Below are 23,938 nucleotides of genomic sequence, written 5' to 3' on the forward strand. Positions count from 1 at the left end.
TAACTTAGAACATTTGTTTAACTCTTCTTTTAGTTTATGTGTTTATACATACTTTAAAGGTTGAGGCAAAAATCATTAAAATATTTGAAGTTAACCAAGCATTTTTTTTGTTACATTATATGACTAGAGATGTTGTAGACCTCTATGTAGTTTCTTGAGTTCCCAAGAGTTTGAAATGATGTCAGACATGGTGTTGAAAGTTCTTGAAGGTGGAAAGATTGGAAAGTATAAATGCTTCCATGATTAATTAATTTCGGCAAGAAGTTGTTGCATTTTTGAAACCACCTTACAGCAGCATTGGAAAAAAGAGAAGAAAGTGAGTTAAGGTTGTAAATTACTTACCATGTACAGGGCACACTGCACACACTGTCACATCTAATTCTCACAGCAACCCTTGGATAGGTGTTGTTTATACCTATTTCACATCCCAGATGATACCCCCAAACAAGCTGTGAACCAACTCACCCACCCCCAAACTCAAACTCTGGTATTCAGAGCCATTAAGTCTATATTTTCAGTTCAACACGGAGACAGGGATTAAACAAACAAAAAATTTACTCTTTAAACTATTTTGAACTACTTACTAACACAAGTGACAAAGCAAAATGCATTGCTAAAATGCATTTCAGTACTTCTCCTGTCATTTCATATGCTCCTTCCCTATTTTATTTTTCTCCTTAGCACATAACACTACCATATCTTTAATTTGTTTACTGTCTTGTTTTCCCCACTGAAATGTAAGTTCCACGAGGGTAAGAATTTTTTGTCTGTTTTGTTTAATATTGTATCTTTTTTCACGAAAAAGTTTTTATGTAGTCAAAGTTAACAATATTTTCCTTAATGGTTTTCTCCCCTCATTTAGGAAGACCATTCCTACTTCAATACATTCAGTATTCCATATTTTTAAAAATATATTATAGATTTTTAATGCTTATTCTATAATCTATATAAACATACAAAATAATCTATTTTACTTTATCCTTCAGATATTTACTTTTATTCCTTAGATAGCTAAGTGAATAGTTCACCCTCATCATATACAATTTGAAATCTTACTCTCATTATATTCTAAATTCCAAATATTTGTGAGCATTTCTGGATTCTCTATTTCAGTGCGCAGCCTCAGGCCTGTTGTCTGTTTTGTAAATAAAGTTTTATTGGAACACAGTTACATCCATTCTTATACTATTTTCTAAGGCTGCTTTCCTGCTACAAGGCAGAGTTGAGTAGTTGCAATAGACTGTATGTCCTGCAAAGCTAAAAATATTTACTATCTGATGCTTTAAAGAAAGTTTACCAACTGCTCTATTCTGTTTCACAGATCTTTTGATTTATTCCTGCATCAATATTATACTACTTAATTTAATTAAAATAGCTACTTGATGTTTTTCTACCCAGTGGTGTAAGTTCCTGACCCCAATCCAACAACAATTTTTCTTTTTTAAAAAACGTCAGAGCTATTCTTGTGGATTTTTATCTTCCAAATGCATTTAGAATCACCTTCTCAAGCTTCACTGAAAAAATCTTGTCTGGATTTTGAGTATGATTGTATTGAATTTATGGATTTTTCTAATGTTGAGATTTTTAAAAATTGGGATCTTCCCAATATGTATAAACTTCTCACCCATGAAAATGATATTTAGGTCTTTTTTAGGTCTTTGTTTACATCTTTTCATTAATTATTGTTTAGTAGCTTTCTCCAAAACCATTGAGATAACTTTTTGTTAGGTTTATTCTTAGGAAGTTTATTCTTCAGACTGCTATTTTAAAAACTGTCTTAATAATTCTAACGCATTTCCGGTTGATTCTCCTAGATTTTCTAAGAGAAACACCATATTGCCAGACAATAATGATAGGTTTGCCCTTTTCCCACACACTATCTGCACCTCTTATTTATCTTTCTTGACTTACTGCTAAGGCTTCAGTGCAGTGATGCACAGTAATGATGATAGTAGGAATCCTTACTTTTGCCCTGATTTTAATAAAATGCTTCCAGTAATTTATCACTTAGTACATTTTATCAAGTTAAGGGAGTTTTGTTCTAAACTATTTTGTGATTCCTATTAGAGTAAGTATATGTTGCTCTTGTTAGCAAACATTTTTCAGCATATATTGAGTAATCATATATAATCTTTCTCCTTTAATCTGTCATTATATTCAATTACATTAATGTATTTTCTAAAGTTGAATTTCTTTGCAGTTTGAATCAAAGCTCACAGGTTTTGATATGTGATGCTCTTATTTTCTTTTATTTTTAAAAAGTTCAAGAAGGATGTGGCAGTATTTCCTGTTGTGATTGTAAGTTTTTTTAGTTTTCTCTGGATTTCAATCAGTTCTTACTTTATATATTCTGAAGGTATGTTGCCGTGTGCATTAAGTTCGTGATTGATCTGTCTTAATAGGTTATATATTTTATCAATATAAAATATTCATATTTGAATGTTTCAATTCCTTTTGCCTTGAAGTCTCTTTCTCTCTTTTTTTAAATTAGAACTTCTTATTCTTTTCTCATAGGCTCTTCATTTAGCTTCCATTGGTTAGAGGTGCATCTCTTCTAAATGAGATGGATTTTGCTTTTATGACCAATCTATAACTTTAAACTGTGTAATATAACAATTTACAGTTATTATGATCACTAAAATGTTTGGATTTATTTGGAACATTTTTATACTTTTCGTCCTCCTTCTTGCATTTTGAATTATTTAATTTTTTATGGTACTTTTTTTCATCAATCTTATTTCCAGACTTCTGGGAGATATTCTTAAATTATTGGCAACTATCTTTAAATATCTTTTCTACTACTACCTAAAGTTAACCAGTAACATTTACCAATTTAATGTCATTCCTTAATCATAATACTGCCAAATGTATATATTTTAAAGTCCAAATTTCTATAATTTCTTTGTCTTTAAAAAGATCACATAGCTTCAGAGATCTTCTTTTATATCATATCATTAAAAGTGATTTTAGATTTTTATCCTGTGTGTTTTCTGGCTTCTTTTCATTTGCACAGTTCTCTTCCAGAACTAGGAAATTGGGCTGTCCCTATATGTATCTATGTATTGTGTGTGTGTGTGTGTGAGAGAGAGAGAGAGAGATGACTAAACATCTTAATTGTATGCCATCAAAATTCCTAGAGAATGCTTTTGTTTATTAACTTACAGAATTGTAGGCACCTAGAGCTGGAAAGAACCTTTAAGGTTATCGCATTCAATCTTAATAAACCAATTCACTAATTCACTTAAAAATCAATTCACTCAACAAATATTTTTGAGTACTTATCATGTTTCAAGAACTGTGGTTGGTGCCAGTAGCTGGTGGAGATAAAGATCAACAAATGAGACATGCTTTCCAATTGAGAAGGCTCATGTTCTAGTGGGTGAGGAGATGCAGACACTCATGCAGTTGTGTGTGAGGAGGCAGGGGACACTCCAGGAGGAGCGCTGCCTGAGGAGGTGCCCTCTGGGCTGACTCTTGACCATTCGCTTTCCCTCAACCACTGCAGGAACTTCTGCTTGAGCACCAGCAGCGCATGTTTGGACAGCAACACTTGTTAGAAAACGTGTTCCTATTGAGCCCACACCCACATTCCAAACTCTTCTATCATTGGTCCAGGTGTTACCCTCCAGAGCTCAATAAAATATATATGCGCTGACCTTCACTTAGCAGTCTTTTAGTTGTTTGTCCTTCCAAAGTCTTTTCCTTTTACAATTAAGCATTCTAAATTTTGTATATTTCTCCTACTCTCTAATCTTTCTTATACTGCTGCTCTCTAGTGTATCAATATGGCCCTTAAAGTATGCTTTTCAAAGCTGTATAAAATACTGCAGATGTACTCAACTTTTGAAAAAATGCAACAAAACAATCATCTCCTTTAACCAGACAAAATACTTGAGCTTACGCAGTCTAAGATCACATTGACATGCTGTAGCCCATCACATTTATCTTTTAAATGATGAGTTAATGCCCAGTCTTTTCCCCAAAGAAGATGCCAAAGAAGTATTAAATATCACAGCATTGAGTAAATTAAAAATAAAAAGAGAAAAATAATGATGTGAAAATGAAATAATAATACTTTGTATGGGCTCAGATGTGAGGTTAGGACTACAAAATATGCCCTACACTGTCAGATTCAAGAAGTCTTATGTGCTTGCTAGAGCTGGAACATGGCATTGGTTCTGTTTGTAGTAGCTCACTTTGGTTCATATTAAAATTGTGGTCAACTAAAATCCCTACATATATTTTTTGTGTGTGTGTGAGGAAGATCAGCCCTGAGCTAACATCCATGCAAATCCTCCTCTTTTTGCTGAGGAAGACTGGCCCTGGGCTAACATCCGTGCCCATCGTCCATCACTTTATATGGGACATCGCCACAGCATGGCTTGACAAATGGTGTATCAGTGTGCACCCAGGACCTGAACCCCGGGCCGCCAACAGCAGAGCGCGCGCACTTAACCACTACACCACAGGGCCGGCCCCCATTTATTTTTTATATAAGTGGCTTCAACTTCAAATATACCAATTCTTCATTCAAGTTATAGTTCATCTTATTGGTTTCTGCTTGATCACGTAATTCAAAAGCTTATCCGGCCCACCTGGTTTTCTGCCATCTGCAGATCTGCCAGTTATGCTTTTGTGGTGGTCCTACAAGGAACTGCTGCAAGTCCAAAGAGGAAACAAAGCTTCCTTTTTGTGCTTGACGTTTACTGTGAATTGCTTTTAATCAATATCAGTTATATATAATTTACTGTTCAAAAGGTTCATCAGATGATTTTCTCATCAAATAGTTCACTAATATCTTATGGCATCATTTTAACACTGCTTTCAAAGTATAAACCATTAGACTCCCCAATGTTGACTTGCTACTAAATCATATGAAAACAGACAGCAATTGCATCTGATCTATTAAGCAATCTTTAGCTATGTTGAGTCAAACTGTAGAGATTGACACCTGCAGACTCACTCTGCAAACATATTAAATCACTACACCATGTTTTCCTCTTAAAAAATTGAATATAATAAGTGAAAACAAGATGGCATGGGATACTTTCCTTAGCGGCCTGGCTACCATACACACTAAAAAAAAAACTGAGCAAGAACTAAAATAATTTCACTGATGGTATAAATCCCCAAAGGAGCTTAGGGTCTTCTAGGAAGGAGAGTATAGCAACAAGTAGGAAGAGTGAGCTGCTGAAAATCCAACTGCGGTGTGGTGGTTATGTATAGAGTGCAGTAGGAGATCAAGGAAGATTGAAATCAATTCATCTGTCAGAGGAAGGTGGGGGAAGCACCAGGAAGGATGTTGTAGAGGAGATGTTTGATTTGAGTCAAGTGCTCTTTAACAGGTAAGGTAAGGAATAGTACTGCAGAAAATGGGGAGAGTACAAGCACAGGAGATAAAGAAGGAATTAAACAGGAGGTTTCATGGTTAGTAGGAATTTTTGAGTGGCTGAAACAGACTAGAAGGAACTCTCCACATCAGAAGGAACTAATGTGGAGAGAAATGAAGCTGGGAAGGTTAGCAGGAGCTAGGTCATGGAGGTCATTGTGTACCATGCTGAAGGTTTAGGACTTGATTTTTTGTAGAAGATTGCACATGTTTCTATAGTTTTATGGCAAGATCCTGAAAATTATATTTTCACACTTTTATTAAAAGCCAAAATTGAAATATTCTAAATTGAAGGCAGCTCCAGCAGATAAGAAAAGAATCCACTAAGCTATGCTCCTCAAGTTCCCCAAATACAATCCACCCTTGCTGTTGTGTCTCTAGACACTGAGTAGTTGAGTTTTCCTACCGATACTGTCCTGTTGTTTCTGTTCCTCCATTTCCACTGTTATGTAACAGCCATCAAAACAAGTCATTTAAAATCAAGTTTGTTAAAGAATGTATTGCTGAATTTCTAATAAAATATTAGAATAAGAATTATTGAAAGTTATGGATTGAGAATTCGCTTTACTGATATTCCAATAGTTTCTACTGGCATTTTCAATATTCCAAAATACACCCTAATTCACAATGAGAATTAATCATTTGTAATATTTTTAAGAATGTTTACTTTTGGGCAGAACTATGGTATTTTTCTAAGACAATAATTAGAACATGCAGATTACCTCTGAATATTTAAAAGGGAATCACAGGTTATAGCCACTCCATAATTTTTAATATACTACATATTAACAAACTTTTTGAGGAAAAAAACATGCTCCTGACTTCTAAAATACTGCAATTGTAGTTTATACTCAACTTTGCATATGAATTTCTATTAAACCTACACATTTTAAGGACTACCTTTTAAAAACTTTAAATTTCTCCTAGTATTTTAAATTTTTTGTCATAATCCATTAGCAATAGAACCTTTACATAAAGTATTTATACATATATAAAGTATATATATATTTTATGTATGTGATACATATGTACCTATATATATATTCTCATGATATATATATATATCTTCAAAAGAAAACAGCAAAAGTAGCCACCATTAAAAATGAGATTTGAAATAGCTTTGGAAGTTCTTTGCGAAATCCTTTTCTTTAATTGTGGTAAAAGCATCCTGAAGTATACATGTAATTAAAATATTTAGAGAATGATTGGTTTGTTTAGGTTCAGCATGCATTGTTTATGCTGCGAGTTAATGAAAATTATGGTTTTAAAGAGCATGTGTCATTGTTTTTATTTTTTTAAAGAACAGGTCCTTCTATGTTTTGTTTTTTAATAGGACAAGGTGGTGTGTGTTTTCCTTTGGGAGGTCGTGTTTTATACATATTGAAACACTTCAATTAGTAAAATATTAACTTGAAAAAAATTAAGTAATTTTCAAATAACAGCTTCACATAGTTAATATGGGTTTCTAAAATAGATCAGAGTCTTACAGTAAAGACAATGGATCCACTAAAAGTTTTTACAGAGACAGATTGTAAAATTTCACATGCATCTGGAACCACAGTTACATTCTAATCCCAAATTGCTTATTTTTCAAATAAAGTCATCCCCAAATCTGCTTAGAAGGACCAGCTTCTTGCAAAACGGAAGGGGAAAGAAAATAGTTAAATAAAATAAACACAAGAGTGTCATTTTCACTGAAGTAGGTTTCACACAAAAGCAACACGAAACAACTGTTGACAATATTTTTTAAATGGCTGAGTGCCATCTGCAAAACCTGAAGATCTGAAAATATATATTTATACCAAACGTATTTATAAAAATCTGCTCCGAGGTTTGCGAGAAATAAGTTCAATCTCCCTTTTCCCCTGAAGTATGCATGGTATATATGCTAACTTACTGAATTCATCCGTCATGCAATTCCAGTTTATTAAAGAGGTTAAAAATTTATAAAACTCTGATGGGATATGGTTTTAATGCTTCATCACACTACCCATCATTTGCTTTTCAATCTAGATCAGAATGATCTTTCCTACTTCCCTGCAATCACCTACCTGCACAGCTAATATTTTCTGAATACTCTCTTGAGAGTCTGTCTGGAACTTGGCCAGCCTCATCTGGTTGTAGAGGGCCACCAGTTTGAAGTGCTTCTGCCACACCTTGTGTATCGTTCTTTGCAGCTGACAGAGCTAAAGGGAAGAGGGAGGGGGAAAAAACACAAGTCAGAGTAGGAGAGGAAATTAATGGCAGTGTTCAAGAAGAATGATGGAGGGAAATATAGAAAGCAGTCAATAGCCCATTCTGCACTGCACGGACCTGACAGGAATTTCACAGTCTCTTGATTTTTCAGCCCACTCATGTGCATTCATCAGAAACCAGTCACATCTGGCCGCCAGGATGGGGGGTTAATTTTCTCTAAATGCCTCAGCAGTTTTGTTCTAGCTGAGGCAAACTCTGTGACTGCAAAGCTGATGAGTAAAATATTTCTACTTCACTCAGTTTAACTCAAAACCGATAGCCTCGGGACATATTGAACCTTTCTTTAAAAAAATAATCTTTTGAAGCTTTTTTGAATGGCACATCAGGTCAAGCCAAAGTTTAAAAATGCAACTTTAAGACTTTGATGGACACCATTGCGTCTTTTTTTCCTCATAAAGCTTACCATTGCTTGGCAATGTGTGCTTTAGAGCATGACAAAACTAAAGAGAATTAACTTAGCCATCAACTGCTGAGGGAGAACAATAACAGGGAAGAAATTTCCAGCTAGAACTCCCATTAATCTACCTCCCTCTGACTATGTGACATGGAAACATCTCACTGCACTAAAGTACAGTGGATGCAACGTTTAGAAGTGACATGTTTAATACTGAATCTATACGGAAAAAAGAGACTTCTATGAGGCATTCTATATCTTTTGGAAGTTGAATATAAAACCAAATAAACAACAAAAAAAACACAGTAGAAGTTTTACCAAGACAATGTACATTTTTCCTTCAACAGTTAGCATAGCCACACCATATAGAATTGCTATAATTAGGTTATTTTCAAAGAAATTAACTTTATAAAAATTAATGGTAAAAACCATATTAAAAAACATTTACATATAATATATTTTGTCACTGAAACTTCTTTTGATTTTTGGTAATGTGGATAATTGCTTATGTTGTCTTCTTTTTAGTATATTTTGCAGAATGGAAAAATAATCACCAAAAAGTTTATATCAAACATTTCTGCATAACAATAAAAACAGGTCACAAAATATGGCTATTTTATGTTCTATTTATTGATCTGGGTGGGTACTGGTTACATGTACCGGATCCTTTGAAAAACTTCATCAAACAGTGCATTTATGACTTGTGAACTTTTCTGTATGCATATTTCAGTGAAACAGTTTACTTACAAATAACAATTTTTAAAGTAGTTACCTGGTGTTGCATGTGACTTGTTTATCATCATCTTCATTATGCATTGCAATAAGCAACACATAGGTATTTATGAAAGTCCATAGAAAAATGAAGCCTCTATTCTTGGTTAATTGGTTAACTTAGGAAGAAAAAATAACTTTGAAAACTATAGATACTTCAGCTTGTGAAATGTTGAAATATAGCATCCAGAATTAATTTACAGGCATTTCAGATAATTTAGGCTATTGAAGTGAAGATTAATGTCATTTTTTGAAGATAAAATCTGTCAGTATTAAATTTTTTTCTGTAATAATTTAATATATATTTAAATATTTTAGTAATTTTCATATAATATTAAGATAATTTTTTTCTGTCAACTCTGACAGCCAATGGGGGGGAGGGTATGCTGTATCTTGATATACTTATTAAGACATTTGGACACATTAGTTTACACATTATGCCATTATTGTGATATCCACAAATATAACAAGTGGCAAATAAGAGGAAGATGAATTTTAGAGGAATTCCTTAAAGTGAAGGTAATTTTTTTACAAGTGGGAGCTCTTCAACGTGTGGAAGGTTTTACAAGTGGGAGCTCATCAACCAAAGCAAACTGAATGGTAATGTTTCCAACATCCATATCTTAAATGAGGAGAAGCAGCTGTATATAGTAAGTCTATTTTATTCAGTTTTCTGCAGTCTAGCTTGAGGTAGCCACAAAGGCCCTAAATTAGTCCTTATACAAGTGTTAACTAAAGTTATTTAAGTAGAGAAGTTCCTTAAATATCAACTAAGAAAGAGTAATATCTCAAAAAATAGTGTTTTTTGGGAATTCTATAGTTAATAGGCCTCTGGAAAAAGAACCAGGAAAGGGAAAAACTGAAGAAATTCTTAATGAGAGAAGTATCAGCATCAAATAAAAGTCACATACACATACATAGATATGCACATTAAAGGCAAGAAAATGACCAATAATAATATATAGGGAAAAATATTTAAGATGCTGCGAAGAATGGTTGATTTGATCTAAGCGTTGGCCATGGTGACAAGTATTTTAGAAAAGTGGTTATGATCAAAGCCCAATTAAGATGTAAGATGTCAGCAGACAGTGATCACTCAATACATATTTATTAAAATTAACTCAATAAAGTGAACTGTTAAAATTTTAGTGGCGAAAGTGAAGAAGTGAGTAAGACTTTCAGGAACTTCCTAATTAATGAGAGAGGAGAAAAATAAACCAAGTAAATGGAAAAGATGCAAAAATATATAAAGGGAAAATTAAAGAAAGAGAGAGAGTTAAGTTGTGTATGGAAAAGTCCTTCAGGTGGATGCAGAATTTAGGTTGGAAAACTAAAGGAACTGGAATGTTTTTTGATCTCTCCAACCTCAATTAGCCCAGTATTTCTGGAATCAAACACTCCAATGATTGCATTCCTGAAATGCAATCATTTATCCCTGAAGTGTTACATTCCTGCATCCTCATTCAGATTTTAGAGAAGGTGAGGACGTGAGGGAGGAAACGGTAGAGAAACAAAAAAGGACAGTGAGAGACACAAGCACACTGGATGGGGGATAGCAAGGGCACTTCGAGGCCTTGTCATGTACTTAGAAGTAGGAATGGAATTGAGAGCCATTGGTAGATGAGCGGGACTACTGCTTAGCCACCAATAAAAAATGCAAGAATTTTGGAAGAGAATAGATACATTCTCATAGAAAACTAAGGAGGAGCATATTAGAACAGGAAAAGAATCATTTTGGAAAAAATTTTCAACTCCATCGCCCTCAATTTTGTATACGAAAGAGGAAGTGAGGATATTCAGCTGTATCAGGAAAGCTAAATGTGGAAACAGCTGGTATGTACTCTGAGCCGTTTAAAATGTCAAGAAGGAAGAGAAGAGTTTTCTGACAATGGTTTCTGCCCAGTTTGAATTTGTAGTAGGCTTGGTAAGCTTGGCTCTAGTACTTGATTTGTGAGTTCTTTGCTGAAGGAAGCCCAAAGATAGAATTCATTGATTCTTCTTTTGAATGATCACTGTGTATCTATTCATGAAGAGAAAAATCAGTGAATGTCCATTTTGACGTAGTGTATTGAGATATAGAGAGTTGGTGTTCTTGTGTCAATGTGAGCATTGCATAGAGTGTACGTTTGTGAGCCTTATATACAACATACATTTATACATTTGGTAAAAATATCTTCTGATTAAATTTGATTAGGTTCCTATGACATTTATTAATATTTTAAAGCTTGATAGTCTTTGACAGTAAAACAGTAAATTAATGTTGTCACTTCCAAGAATAAAAGACTCTCTATTTTCCTATTTTAATACACTAAATTACACAGATTCTGTTTTAATCCAAGTTGTTTTGATTGCCTATATAAATCCATGACAATTGATAACTCCTATATATCACATAAACCTGGCCTTAAGATTAAATATTATAATGCATATATCATGACACACAAAACCTCTAATTATATGGGTTTAGATTTATATTATTTTCTTGCTGTTGTGCATGTAAAAAATTACAATATGCTAAGAACAAAATAACACTATTTGATCTTCCAATTACAGGTTTCAAAATCATTAGGACTAGCCATAATCAAATTTGTACCAAGATATTGCCTTACACTATTCCCATGTTCTCAGCGTTGAAATGAGAAATTTCAAAGCATCACCTTTTCAGGTATTTTCCAGGGCCAGGTTGAAGCATACAATTGTCTGATTTACATTATAGAGAACACAAGAATAAAGTAAAGCCTTACTATGCCTAGCCCAAAGGAGACAATTGGGACACACTGTGGGAGAATGAAGTGAAACAGAGTTGAAGTATATTTGCTATTTGTTGTCAGAGAAGAAAATGTTCATAGGCGGGATTTTAAAAACAGGCCCTCAAGTTATTTGATAAACCTCCCTTTAAGAAGTGAAGCCGAATTCCTCTCCCCCTAAGCATGGGCTGGACTTAGTGACTCTCTTGTAAAGAACAGAATACGGCAGAAGATAGTATGACGCTTCCAAGAAACACACACACAAACACAAACACACTGACAACTGTGGCTTCTATCCTGAGTTTTCTCTCTAATTCTCTTAGATCATTTGACCTGGGAGAAGCCAGTTCCCACGCTCCATGAACAGCTCTGTGGAAAGATCCACATGGTGAGGAACTGAAGGTTTTTTTTGCCAACAGCTCTGTGAATGATCTTGGAAGCAGATCCTCCAGCCTCTTCGGATGACTGCCACCCGAACCAGCAACTTGACTGCAACCTTGTGGGAGACCCTGAGCCAAAATCACCAACCTAAGCAGCTCCTGATTCTTGATCCTCAAAAACTTTGTGAGAAAATAAATGTTTCTTGGTTTAAGCTGCTAAATTTTGGGACAATTTGTTATGCAGCAATAGTTAACAATAGGTTCTTAACTCTCTCCCTCTCTTTGCCTAGTAAGGAAATAATTTACTATCCATAATTTCTGACTGGAAAGTAAAAGTGTTCTCTTAATTCACTGTTTGGTTTAAGACTGAAACTGCAAATGATTTATTAGTAATAAGAGGATGATTAATAAATACTTATTGATTGATGGAATACAGTTTGTACCATCTAGGAACTCATTATTTTAATTGAAGATAGTGCAAAGGAACTAGAATTTAATAGTTCCAGAAATTTAAAAATGGTTCATTATTCAACAAATATTTTCATGTAATACATTATTATATTAAAGAAAAAATAATCATCCTCAAAAGAAGAATATGAATCAACACTGAATAAAAACAATCAACATTAAAAAAATTATCTTGGCAAACTAGGAATAGGAACAGAAGAAAATTTTTTTAACTTGACAAAGGGTATACACCAAAAACTTCCAACAAATATTTTACTAAATAGAGATACTTTAGAAACATTCCCATGAATGTTAGGAAAAATAAAGATATCAGAAATCAATACCTCTGTTCAAAATTTTACTGCACCTACTCACCAAAGCAATAAGAAAATAAAAGAAAAAAGGTATAAGAGTTAGGAAGAATGTTTAGATAGAAAATTCAACAGGCTCTACAAATCAACAATAGGAGGTACTGAGAGTTTAGGAATTTTTTTGCCTACAAAATCAGCATTGTAAAAAAATCAATAACATTAAAAAAATCAGTAATCAATTTTGAATTGTAATTTAAACAATTCCATTCATAATCACAATATAAAATATAAGGTGCCTAGGTTTTAATCTATTAAAGAATATGCAGGATTTTATAGAGAAAGTTAAAAAATATTTTAAAAAAATATAAAGTAAGGACTGAATAAATCAGGAGATATAATATGTTCACAAATGGGAAAAAGAGTGCCATAGTGCCATGCCATAGTGCCATGTCAGTTTTTTACAAAGTAGTCTACAATCTCATCAGGTTTCATGGAACTTGAACTAAAATTCATATGGAAGAAGAAAGGACCAGGAATAGCTAAGACAATTGTGAAATAGGAAAACAAGCTTAAAGAATTTGACATGCAATATATAAAACTTGTCTTAAAACTGTAGGAACTAAGATATAGTAATATCAGCATTGGAATGGATAAACAACATTTGATCAGAAAAGAGAGCTGAACAACAGAGACATTCATACAAAATATAGAAGTTTGAAATATGACAGAGATAGCATTCAAATCAGTGGAGAAAGGATAGCAAAACTGGTTTTCCCTGTACAGAGATTTAAAATAAAATTAGACCCTTAAATTACAATATACACTAAAATAAAAGCAAGGTGGATTAAAATGAGAAAAGTTAACCTTTAAAATTTTTGGAAGAAAATATGATGGAATAACTTTATGACCTTCGGGAGGGGAAGAATTTTTAAACAAAATATTAAAATAACAAATTCTAATGGAAATAATTGACAAATTTAATCATATTAAAATTAAAAAAAAATTTAAACAGAGTAATAAAATAAGCCACAGGTTTAAAGAAGATATTAACAGCACTTATAGCTGACAAGGATTAATTTCTTTAACAGTAAGAGCCCCTATTAATCAATAAGGAACAAATACAAACAGTATGCCATAAAAATGGACAAATGATACAAAAAGGCAATTCACAGAAAAGGAAAGCTATTTGGTCTATAAACATTTGAAAACATGTTCAACCTCAGTAGTAGAATACCAGTAAATATACTTCACACTGATAAGACTGGCAATTATTTTTAAAAACTATCCATACCAATTGTTGGTAAAGATATAGAAAAAACTGAACTCTCATGCATAGTTCAAATTTGTGTATAATTTGACACAGAGATTTTGGAGAGCAATTTGCCATTATGTATTGAAGTTGATGAGGTAGTTTCCCTTTGATCCACCAATTATGTTTAAATCTACATATTCTAGACCAGCAGTTCTCAAGACCAGCAGGATCAGTACCATCCAGGGTCAGTAACACCAACAATCAGAACTTATTAGAAATACAGTCATTCAGATCTACTGAATCAGAAATTCTGGGGCCCAGAATTTTAACCAGACCTCCAAGTGATCTCATGCATGCTGAAGTCTGAGTGATACTGCTCTCAAAAAACCATCATAATATATTCTCAAGGAAACATAAAATAATGTTCATTTACAGCATTTCTTGTAATATGAAAATTTGGACACAATCTAATTGTCTATACCTGAGTAATGAAAAATACATTGTGGTATGTTCATACCTTAAATACTAGAATTTAAAATAAATACACTAATATTGCAAGTGATATGTATAATATAACATTTTATATAAATAAAAAATGAAAACTAATGGTTTACATTTTAAATTAATTACTACACTAAAATAGTATTAAAAACACAGATGGAATGATAAACATTAAAAGAAGGCTAGTGGTTAACTCTGAGAGAGGAGGAGGGAAATAATATTAGGAATAGGCGGACAGAGCGTTTTGAGCGTTTCTATACTGGTTTAAACATCCAAAGGAAATATGGTAAATGTCAAGATTTACAAAGCTGGTAAAGGTACACAAAAATTTGTCATAAAACTTATTTACTTAATTATAGCTTACACATAAATCTGCAACTTACTGTATGTTTAGCTGTTTTATTTAAAAAACAACAACTCTAGGTTAAGCTGACATCTCTGCAAGAAAGGCATCCTCCATATTTTGTGGCTCAGGATTATTTATTTTTAGAGAATTTATTATAATCTGGTTAAAAAAATATCTTATTACACTTGACCATTTGCTAAAATATAAAAATGGCTTTTTTGTACAGCAAGATTATTGTTATGTATTCACTAAGTGTGATCTTACCTTTAATAAAAGAACTATCTAAAGTATTAAAAGAGTTTACATCAACAAGGAAAGAATTACTACTTGCAGTTGCTTCGTAAATTGTCTAAAGATTTTGGTGTTTCCCTCTACCTGGCTCACATAATTAATCTAGTTGTTGAGTAGTAACTTTATAACTGATTTCATACAAAATTGAAGATAGACATACATAACATATTTTTATGAGAATTTGAATTTGCTAGAATTAGGGGAGGATTGGCGGTATATCCGTTTGAAAGAGCATGCAGATATGTGAACTGATTAGTAGGGCTTTGGAGAAAGTTGTTCATAATCCCTCAAATTAGTCCTTAGACTACAATTAATTCTTTTTTGTGATTTAAATTTTCTAACATTCTCAAATCATATGATCAGATCCCTAATAAGAATAATGGCAGTAACTCAGCCATGTTGGTATCGTAAAGACGCTTTGCTAAATCAGAGTTTCAAAAGGCAACAATAGAGCTCAGATACTAAAAACATAATAATCTAAATAAACAGAAATTTTTGTACGCTTGTACACACATTGTATGTTACTGTATTAAAACAATAGTAGACTAATGTGTTTGTTCTTTAAAAAAATTCCTTAAATTGTCTCTGTGCATTACAGAACATAAATATCATTGCAAAAAATGCTTTAGATAAAATCAAATCATTTTCAGAGACATATGGTGCCAAAAATTAACTTCCCAAAGCACATAATTTAACTAGCTCTTGCAATTTAGGAACCCTGGAAAAAAGGAAAGGGAACATTTCAAGGAAATGAGAAGTGTCCTTATAATGAATTCCTGCTTATAAGAATCAGACATAATAACAGTCTTTTTAATTAAAATACAAATGCCTTATGTATAGTTATCTGAAAAGGAACTATAAATTGTTTTGCCAGAAAACAAAGACTAGTCAATACTGAAAACACAGAAGTCCCTTAAAATACAACGGTAAAACAAACTGGCAGGACTGACGATCCATGGGCTGCACTCCAAGTTCTCTGTCTATGAATAATGATTTGTCCATCAGTGGACTAATGAAACCATACAACTGCTGTAGATTTGACTATATGAGACATATGTTTTAACAATACCTCATTTATACTTTTTTGGAGGAAAAATGTCTTTATAAAAACTGGATGGTAGTTTAAAAAAACAGAATTTTTCTTCACACAACATGAAAAAGCCATTAGGTACAACATTCAAACAGAAAACGAACAGAATCACTGCAATAAACAACCTTCATTAATACAACATGTAGGACAAATATGAGAGGTGTGGGACATTCCAAATTCTGGAATTAAAAATCACTTCCCCGTATACCGAAGTGGGAATTGGGAGTGGGCATGTGGTGGTGACGATGTGTGACAATTGTTAGCGTAACTGGATTTCTGAAGGAAGGGCCTGTGTATACATGGATTGACTCATCACAGGTATCGAAAATTTGAAAGTTCATCTGATGTGACTGCTAGTGAGCTTGGAATTGCATAGGTGAGAAGCCTACAGCCTAAGAGTAGAAATATTATGAAGAATTTTTACTTTGGGATAAAATTAAAGCATTTCAGATAACCTACTTGTATTTCCTATCTATAAACATAGTCAAATAAATAGTCCAACTGTAGAAGCAGCTCTCAGAAAACATTATGCGTATTTGACAAAGGAGAGGAAAAACATGCTATATTCTGCAGATTTGCATTTGTACCTTAGGTAATCCAATTAAAATCATATTCAAAGCTTTCGCAAAATATGATAAAGACCACTTGGAAAAAAATAACAGTATTTTCCTATAGGGATATATTTTAGATGAACATAGATAGATAATAGAAACACACATATAGTCATTCATTTGCACTAGAATATTAAAATAATGATTATAATTTCTGACCTTCTTGTTATAAGGTTTCACGTAATGAAAGCATACCGCCTTTCTCTATTTCTGACAGATAAATAAAATTGATAAGAGAAGATATGTGCATGCAATTTTAATTCAATGGAGTGATGTGAAGTGCAGCTCACAAGGCAAACAGCATAAGCCTTATCAGATCTGTTTATTGTAATAACCCAAACAATGGCAATTACAAACTACTCCACAGATTTTTGGCACTGCAGGAAAGACAGATATACAAAACCCAGTTAATACTGATCTTTTTACAGTACTCAGTTACCAAGCTACACATGTACAATATACAAATCTCAAAAGTAATGAGATATTACTTTATCATCAAATCTGTTCCACAGACTGGTGCTAAAGATCACATAGTTCATTTCTGGAAATCTCTTTTGTCAATTGCTTAGGTATACTTAAAAAAATAGAACTCACATACATTCCCAAATCTGGAGCTGGGCCTTAAGGAAATTAATAAAGAGCTACTCTATTCTCTAATTATATAAAGAATAATGCATTTTAAAATTCTGCATTGTGACCTCTGCTAATATATACATACTCTGATGGCATGAGAGAAAGAAAGCTGATCCATAACAGACATTACTAATTCTTGTAGTGAATAGTTAAAGATCAAGTCTATCCCTTTACATAAATATGCAAATACATTTCTTTTGTATACTTTACAATTATAAAACATACTACGACATATAACAGATAGTAACTAATCTAACATTTTTACATATTTAAGAGTGGTAATAAGCTGCAAAACTCACAGACATCTTAGTTTCATAGATATCTTTGTTCTGGAATAAAATTGCTGAATTCTGGTGGATATTTGACTAAAAAAGTTTAAAGATAATAGTGTAGATATTTTGTTTACTAAAAGTACTAAATTTTACACACAAATCCCATGAATGGTTCAAAAAGAAAGAAATGAATGAAAGTATATTCTTAATTCTAAAGTTATTGTACTCTGTGAATTAAAAAAAGACATTAAGTCAAGAATAAAACAATTAAAAAATTCTATAATAGAAATCATCCTCACAAGAAAAAAGCCTAATATTACTCAAATGAATAATTGTTTTAAAAAACAGTTGAAAATGGAATTACAGGAAGGCTAAAAACAGAAAGTTATACTGTCAGTAAGTTTTAGAAATGAACATATTCTTAAGATGTCCACTTCCTTGTCTGCTTGTCCACCATTTGTCCGAGAGTAATTAAATCCCTTGGCTTTAAAATGTGGCCAAATGCACCTAAAGGAACTGGAAAAAGAAGAAAAAACAAAGCCCAAAATCAGTAGAAGAAAGGAAATAAAAAATCAGAGCAGAAATAAATGAAATAGAGACCAAAAGAAAAAAAAGAAAAAATTAATAAAACTAAGAGCTGGTTCTTTGAAAAGATAAACAAAATTGACAAACCTTTAGCTAAACTCACCAAGAAAAAAAGAGAGAAGACACAAATAAGTAAAATCAGAAATGAAAGAGGAGAAATTACAACAGACACCCCAGAAATACAAAAGATTATAAGAGAATGCTATGAAAAGCTATATGCCAACCAATTCAACAATATGGAAGAAATGGATAAACTCTTAGAATCATACAACCTTCCAAAACTGGATCAAGAAGAAGTAGAGAATTCGAATAGACCAATCACCAGTAAGGAGATCAAAACAGTAATCAAAAACCTCCCCAAAAATGAAAGTCCAGGACCAGACAGCTTCCCTGGTAAATTCTACCAAACATTCAAAGAAGACTTAATACCTATCCTTCTCAAACTCTTCCAAAAAATTGAGGAGGGGGGGAAGCTCCCTAACTCATTCTACGAAGCTGACATTACCCTGATACCAAAACCAGACAAGGACAACACAAAAAAAAGAAAATTACAGGCCAATATCACTGATGAACATCGATGTGAAAATCCTCAACAAAATACTAGCAAATCGCATACAACAATACGTTAAAAAGATTATACACCATGATCAAGTGGGATTTATTCCAGGTATGCAGGGATGGTTCAACATTCGCAAATCAATCAACGTAATACACCACATTAATAAAATGAAGAATAAAAATCACATGATCATCTCAATAGACGCAGAGAAAGCATTTCACAAGATACAGCATCCATTTATGATAAAAACTCTGAATAAAATGGGGATAGAAGGAAAGTACCTCAACATAATAAAGGCCATATATGACAAACCCACAGCTATCATCATCCTCAATGGTGAAAAACTGAAAGCTATCCCTCTAAGAACAGGAACCAGACAAGGATGCCCACTCTCACCACTCCTATTTAACATAGTACTGGAAGTCCTAGCCAGAGCAATCAGGCAAGAGAAAGAAATAAAAGGGATCCAAATTGGAATGGAAGAAGTCAAACTGTCACTATTTGCAGATGACATGATTTTATATATAGGAAACCCTAAAGAATCCACCAAAAAACTTTTAGAAGTAATAAACGAATATGGTAAAGTTGCAGAATACAAAATCAACATACAAAAATCAGTTGCATTTCTAAACACTAACAACGAAGTAGCAGACAGAGAAATTAATACCATCCCATTTACAATTGCAACAAAAAGAATAAAATACCTAGGAAGAAACTTAACCAAAGAGGTGAAAGAGCTGTACACCGAAAACTATAAAACATTGCTGAAAGAAATTGAAGAAGACAAAAAGAAATGGAAAGATATTCCGTGCTCTTGGATTGGAAGAATTAACATAGTTAAGATGTCCATACTTCCTAGAGCAATCTATAGATTCACTGCAATCCCTATCAAAGTTCCAACAACACTTTTCACAGAAATAGAACAAAGAATCCTAAAATTTATATGAAACAACAAAAGACCCCGAATAGCTAAAGGAATCCTGAGAAAAAAGAACAAAGCTGGAGGTATCACACTCCCTGATTTCAAAATATACTACAAAGCTATAGTAACCAAAACAGCATGGTACTGGCACAAAAACAGACACACAGATCAATGGAATAGAATCGAAAGCCCAGAAATAAACCCACACATCTATGGACAGCTAATCTTTGACAAAGGAGCCAAGAACATACAATGGAGAAAACGAAGTCTCTTCAACAAATGGTGTTGGGAAAACTGGACAGCCACATGCAAAAAAATGAAAGTAGACCCTTACCTTACACCACACACAAAAATTACCTCCCAATGGATTAAAGACTTGAATGTAAGACCTGAAAATGTGAAACTTCTAGAAGAAAACATAGGCAGTACGTTCTTCGACATCGGTCTTAGCAACATCTTTTCAAGCACCACATCTGACCGGGCAAGAGAAACAATAGAAAAAATAAACAAATGGGACTACATCAAACTAAAAAGCTTCTGCACAGCAAAGGAAACCATCAACAAAACGAAAAGACAACCTAACAATTGGGAGAAGATATTTGCAAACCATACATCGGATAAGGGGTTAATCTCCAAAATATATAAAGAACTCATGCATCTCAACAACAAAAAAACTACCAACCCAATTAAAAAATGGGCAAAAGACCTGAACAGACATTTCTCCAAAGAAGATATACAGATGGCCAACAGGCACATGAAAAGATGTTCAAAATCACTAACTATCAGGGAAATGCAAAACTACAATGAGATATCACCTCACGCCTGTCAGAAGGGCTATAATTAACAAGGCAGGAAACAACATATGTTGGAGAGGATGTGGAGAGGAGGGGACTCTCATACACTGCTCGTGGGAGTGCAAACTGGTGCAGCCACTATGGAAAACTGTATGGAGATTCCTCAAAAAATCAAGGATAGAACTACCATATGATCCAGCTATCCCACTGCTGGGTATTTATCCAAAGAACTTGAAAACACCAATTTGTAAAGGTACATGCACCCCTGTGTTCATTGCAGCGTTATTCACAATAGCCAAGACTTGGAAGCAGCCTAAGTGCCCATCAAGGGATGAATGGATAAAGAAGATGTGGTATATATACACAATGGAATACTACTCAGCCATAAGAAACGATGAAATCCAGCCATTTGTGACAACATGGATGGACATTGAGGGTATTATGCAAAGTGCAATAAGTCAGAGGGAGAAGGTCAAATACCGTATGATTTCCTTCATTAAGTAGTAGATAATAACAACAATAAACAAACACATAGAGACAGAGATTGGATTGGTGGTTACCAGAGGGGAAGCGGGAAGGGGGGAGGGCGAAAGGGATAATTCAGCTCATGTGTGTGGTGATGGGTGGTAATTAGTATTTGGGTGGTGAACATGATGTAATCTATGCAGAAATAGAAGTATAATGATGTACACCTCAAATTTATACAATGTTATAAACCAATGTTACTGCAATAAACAAAAAATTTAAAACAAAAAAAAGTGACCAAATGAATGCCCTAAGCTGGCTCTTCTGGTGTTCATTTATGAGCTGTGGTTTAACAATTTTCTTTGATGATTATCCACGGTATATCTTTACAGTCTTATGAGACACATTTGTTTCAATGCAAATGAATCAAGAAGATACTTTAAAAATCACATTTACCTAAAATTAATTCACAATAAAATCATTATATCAAAAATGATTAATTATAGAGCTCACTGGTTTATTTCGAATTTGCAAGAAGAAATAGAGTATATTTCTACTTTAAAGACGTCAAGTTCCACTATAAATATCCACAACACCTTTATTTCTTTTACACACAAGTAACCATAAGTGTTTCTGAAATTATTTGTTTTAAACTATTTGCAAAAATTCAACTGCAAGTGTAAAGAAAATATGCAACACAATCATATAATGCAGGAGAGTCTGGAGGCAGAAAGAAACTGGTCTATAGCTATAGAAATCAGAGGTCAGATAACTATGAAGCTCTTCTTGATGAACTACATCTAGAATGCAAAAGTCATCTGACTTAATCTCATCTTACCTTCTTGTTACTGATCTGGGGCTAGAAGGATTTTGACAATAAGAAAATCTGCAAAATAATGCAAATTTCCATGGATGCCAAAAATTTACTAACTTATTTGTTGGCTTGAATCAGAGGATATAATTGAATCCAGGTTACAACAATTATTATGGAAGACATATAATAATAAAGCAATGCCTTTTAAGTCAGTCTCTAATCCCATGCTTTCAGCAAACATTATGAACTAAATTCCAGGCTCCTCAAAGAATCCGAACAGAACACTGGTGGGCAACGATATAAATGGAATGGTAGTAACTCATAGTAAGGAAACTACAGATGTTCTACCACATTCTAGAAGTTTCTGGTGGTAGTAGTGGAAGGATCATTGGATATTTGAAAACTCAAGCAGATTTAGGTACCAGCGTGTCATGTGACTTTGGGTAACAATGTCATTTGAACCTTAATTGACTTATTTAAGGAACAAGTGTAATAATACTAAACTAGGTTGGCAGTAGGTTGTGTGGCCACTTGACATTCCCAGTTCTTCAGAGGAATTTGAAAACTTCTTGTTTCTTCTTCTCTCCCAATTTCTTCAGTTCATTTCACTCTTTGGACTCCTCTTACCACTCCACTGAAATGGCTCTAGCAAAGATCACCTGTGGCATCTGATATGGCTAAACCCTTACTCCTTCTTGAAAGTTTTTCCTTCTTTGATTTTATTCTTGATTTTCCTCTATTGTTCTACACTTACTTTTCAGTCTTGTTTGCCAGTTATTCTCCCTTTGCTACCACTAAACTGTCAGTGATTCCTAAGGTTCTGCCCTTAATTCTCTTCTGCATACTCCTCATGAGTGATCTCATGGACACCCATAATGTAAACTACAGCCCAAAGGATGTCTTTCAACCTTTATCTGTAAAACAGACATCTCTAAGCCTGACTGGTCTTTATCATTAACTACTGGACACTTTTCCCTATCTACCCAATGTGACCTCAAGGTTAAAGCTCAAAGATGAATCATTGAGTTCAGAAACTTTCTCATCCTGCCTGCTTGGTCTCCTATAGTCCTATGATTTAGAATGAGATGCCATCATCCACTATGTTACCTAAGCCATGCTCACTTCCCTCACCCACATCTCTCCTTATCCATTCACTTACTAGGTTCCATTAATTCTAGCTTTTAAGTATTTTTCAATTGGATCTTTTGCTCCCTCCTCACCATTGATTCCTACCACTATTATAAAAGTTACCATTTTGGCTTTAGAGGATAAAATAAAGACATAATTAAGGCCAAAATGCTAAGATTCCTAATAGTACTAGGAATTGAGTGTCTCTAGCGCCCTGTGATACACCAGCTGAGATCAGAAGGGAGAGAGAAGTCTCGTTAGTGAAGATGGGGTTTATGCAATTTTTGCAAGAATGAAAATGTCTTCAAAATTTGAAGAGACTATGAACATTGCTTTTAAATGGAGGCTCTGCACAAATGCAGAGTAATGAAGAGGTAAGAATATTTGCCAATAGCAATGAGGTATACATACAAACAATTGAAGAATTTATACTCTAAAATATAGTTTGCTTCCCAACATAGTTTAAGCAGATTTTTATCAAGTTTATTTTACTTACGTCAACATTTTGTCATAATTTGTGTAGATACAGCTTTCTAGTCTGTAGAAAGACTGTATAAATAAATAAGTCTGTATAAATAAATAATATATATTTATTTATTACAAATTTCAAATTAATGTCATCTGAGTGAATTGGTTCCTACTATATGTAGACACAGATATATTTTTACACTCAGATATTTGGTTTTGACTGATAATTATGCCCTACGTTCTTATAGTAATTTACAGCACAGAAATACTGTATGATTTCTATTATCTCATTAATACTTACAGCATTTCTAGGCAGAAGACAGTTTAGCTACTACTATTCATGAAGTAGATCTTTATTGAGAAAGTACTTTGTGTCAGAACTTGTGCTCTTGATCCAGTGGGTCAAGGATCCAGTGGGCCAGCTGGTTCCTGTCTTCATTGTGGCTCAGAGGCACATACAAGATAAATAAATCTTTTATGCAGATAGATAAATGTAGAAGACGAATGGAAAG

The 23,938-nt window shown here is 33.5% G+C and overlaps 1 protein-coding gene across 3 annotated transcripts in view; it reads right to left on the reverse strand.

Annotated features, from left to right (window-relative positions):
* LOC131415358 (coiled-coil domain-containing protein 178-like) overlaps window positions 1–23,938 on the reverse strand; it is a 186,406-nt gene that overhangs the window by 71,079 nt on the left and 91,389 nt on the right. For all 3 annotated transcript variants that reach the window (XR_009222434.1, XR_009222433.1, XM_058556961.1), the window contains exon 2: window positions 7,441–7,575. Coding sequence is in view for 1 of the 3 variants with exons in the window: in XM_058556961.1 (XP_058412944.1) it covers window positions 7,441–7,575 (135 nt within the window). In the remaining 2 variants the exon portion in view is untranslated. The remainder of the gene's footprint in view (window positions 1–7,440; window positions 7,576–23,938) is intronic.

Source organism: Diceros bicornis, chromosome 16, assembly GCF_020826845.1.
Source record: "Diceros bicornis minor isolate mBicDic1 chromosome 16, mDicBic1.mat.cur, whole genome shotgun sequence".
Classification (NCBI taxonomy): Eukaryota; Metazoa; Chordata; class Mammalia; order Perissodactyla; family Rhinocerotidae; genus Diceros; species Diceros bicornis.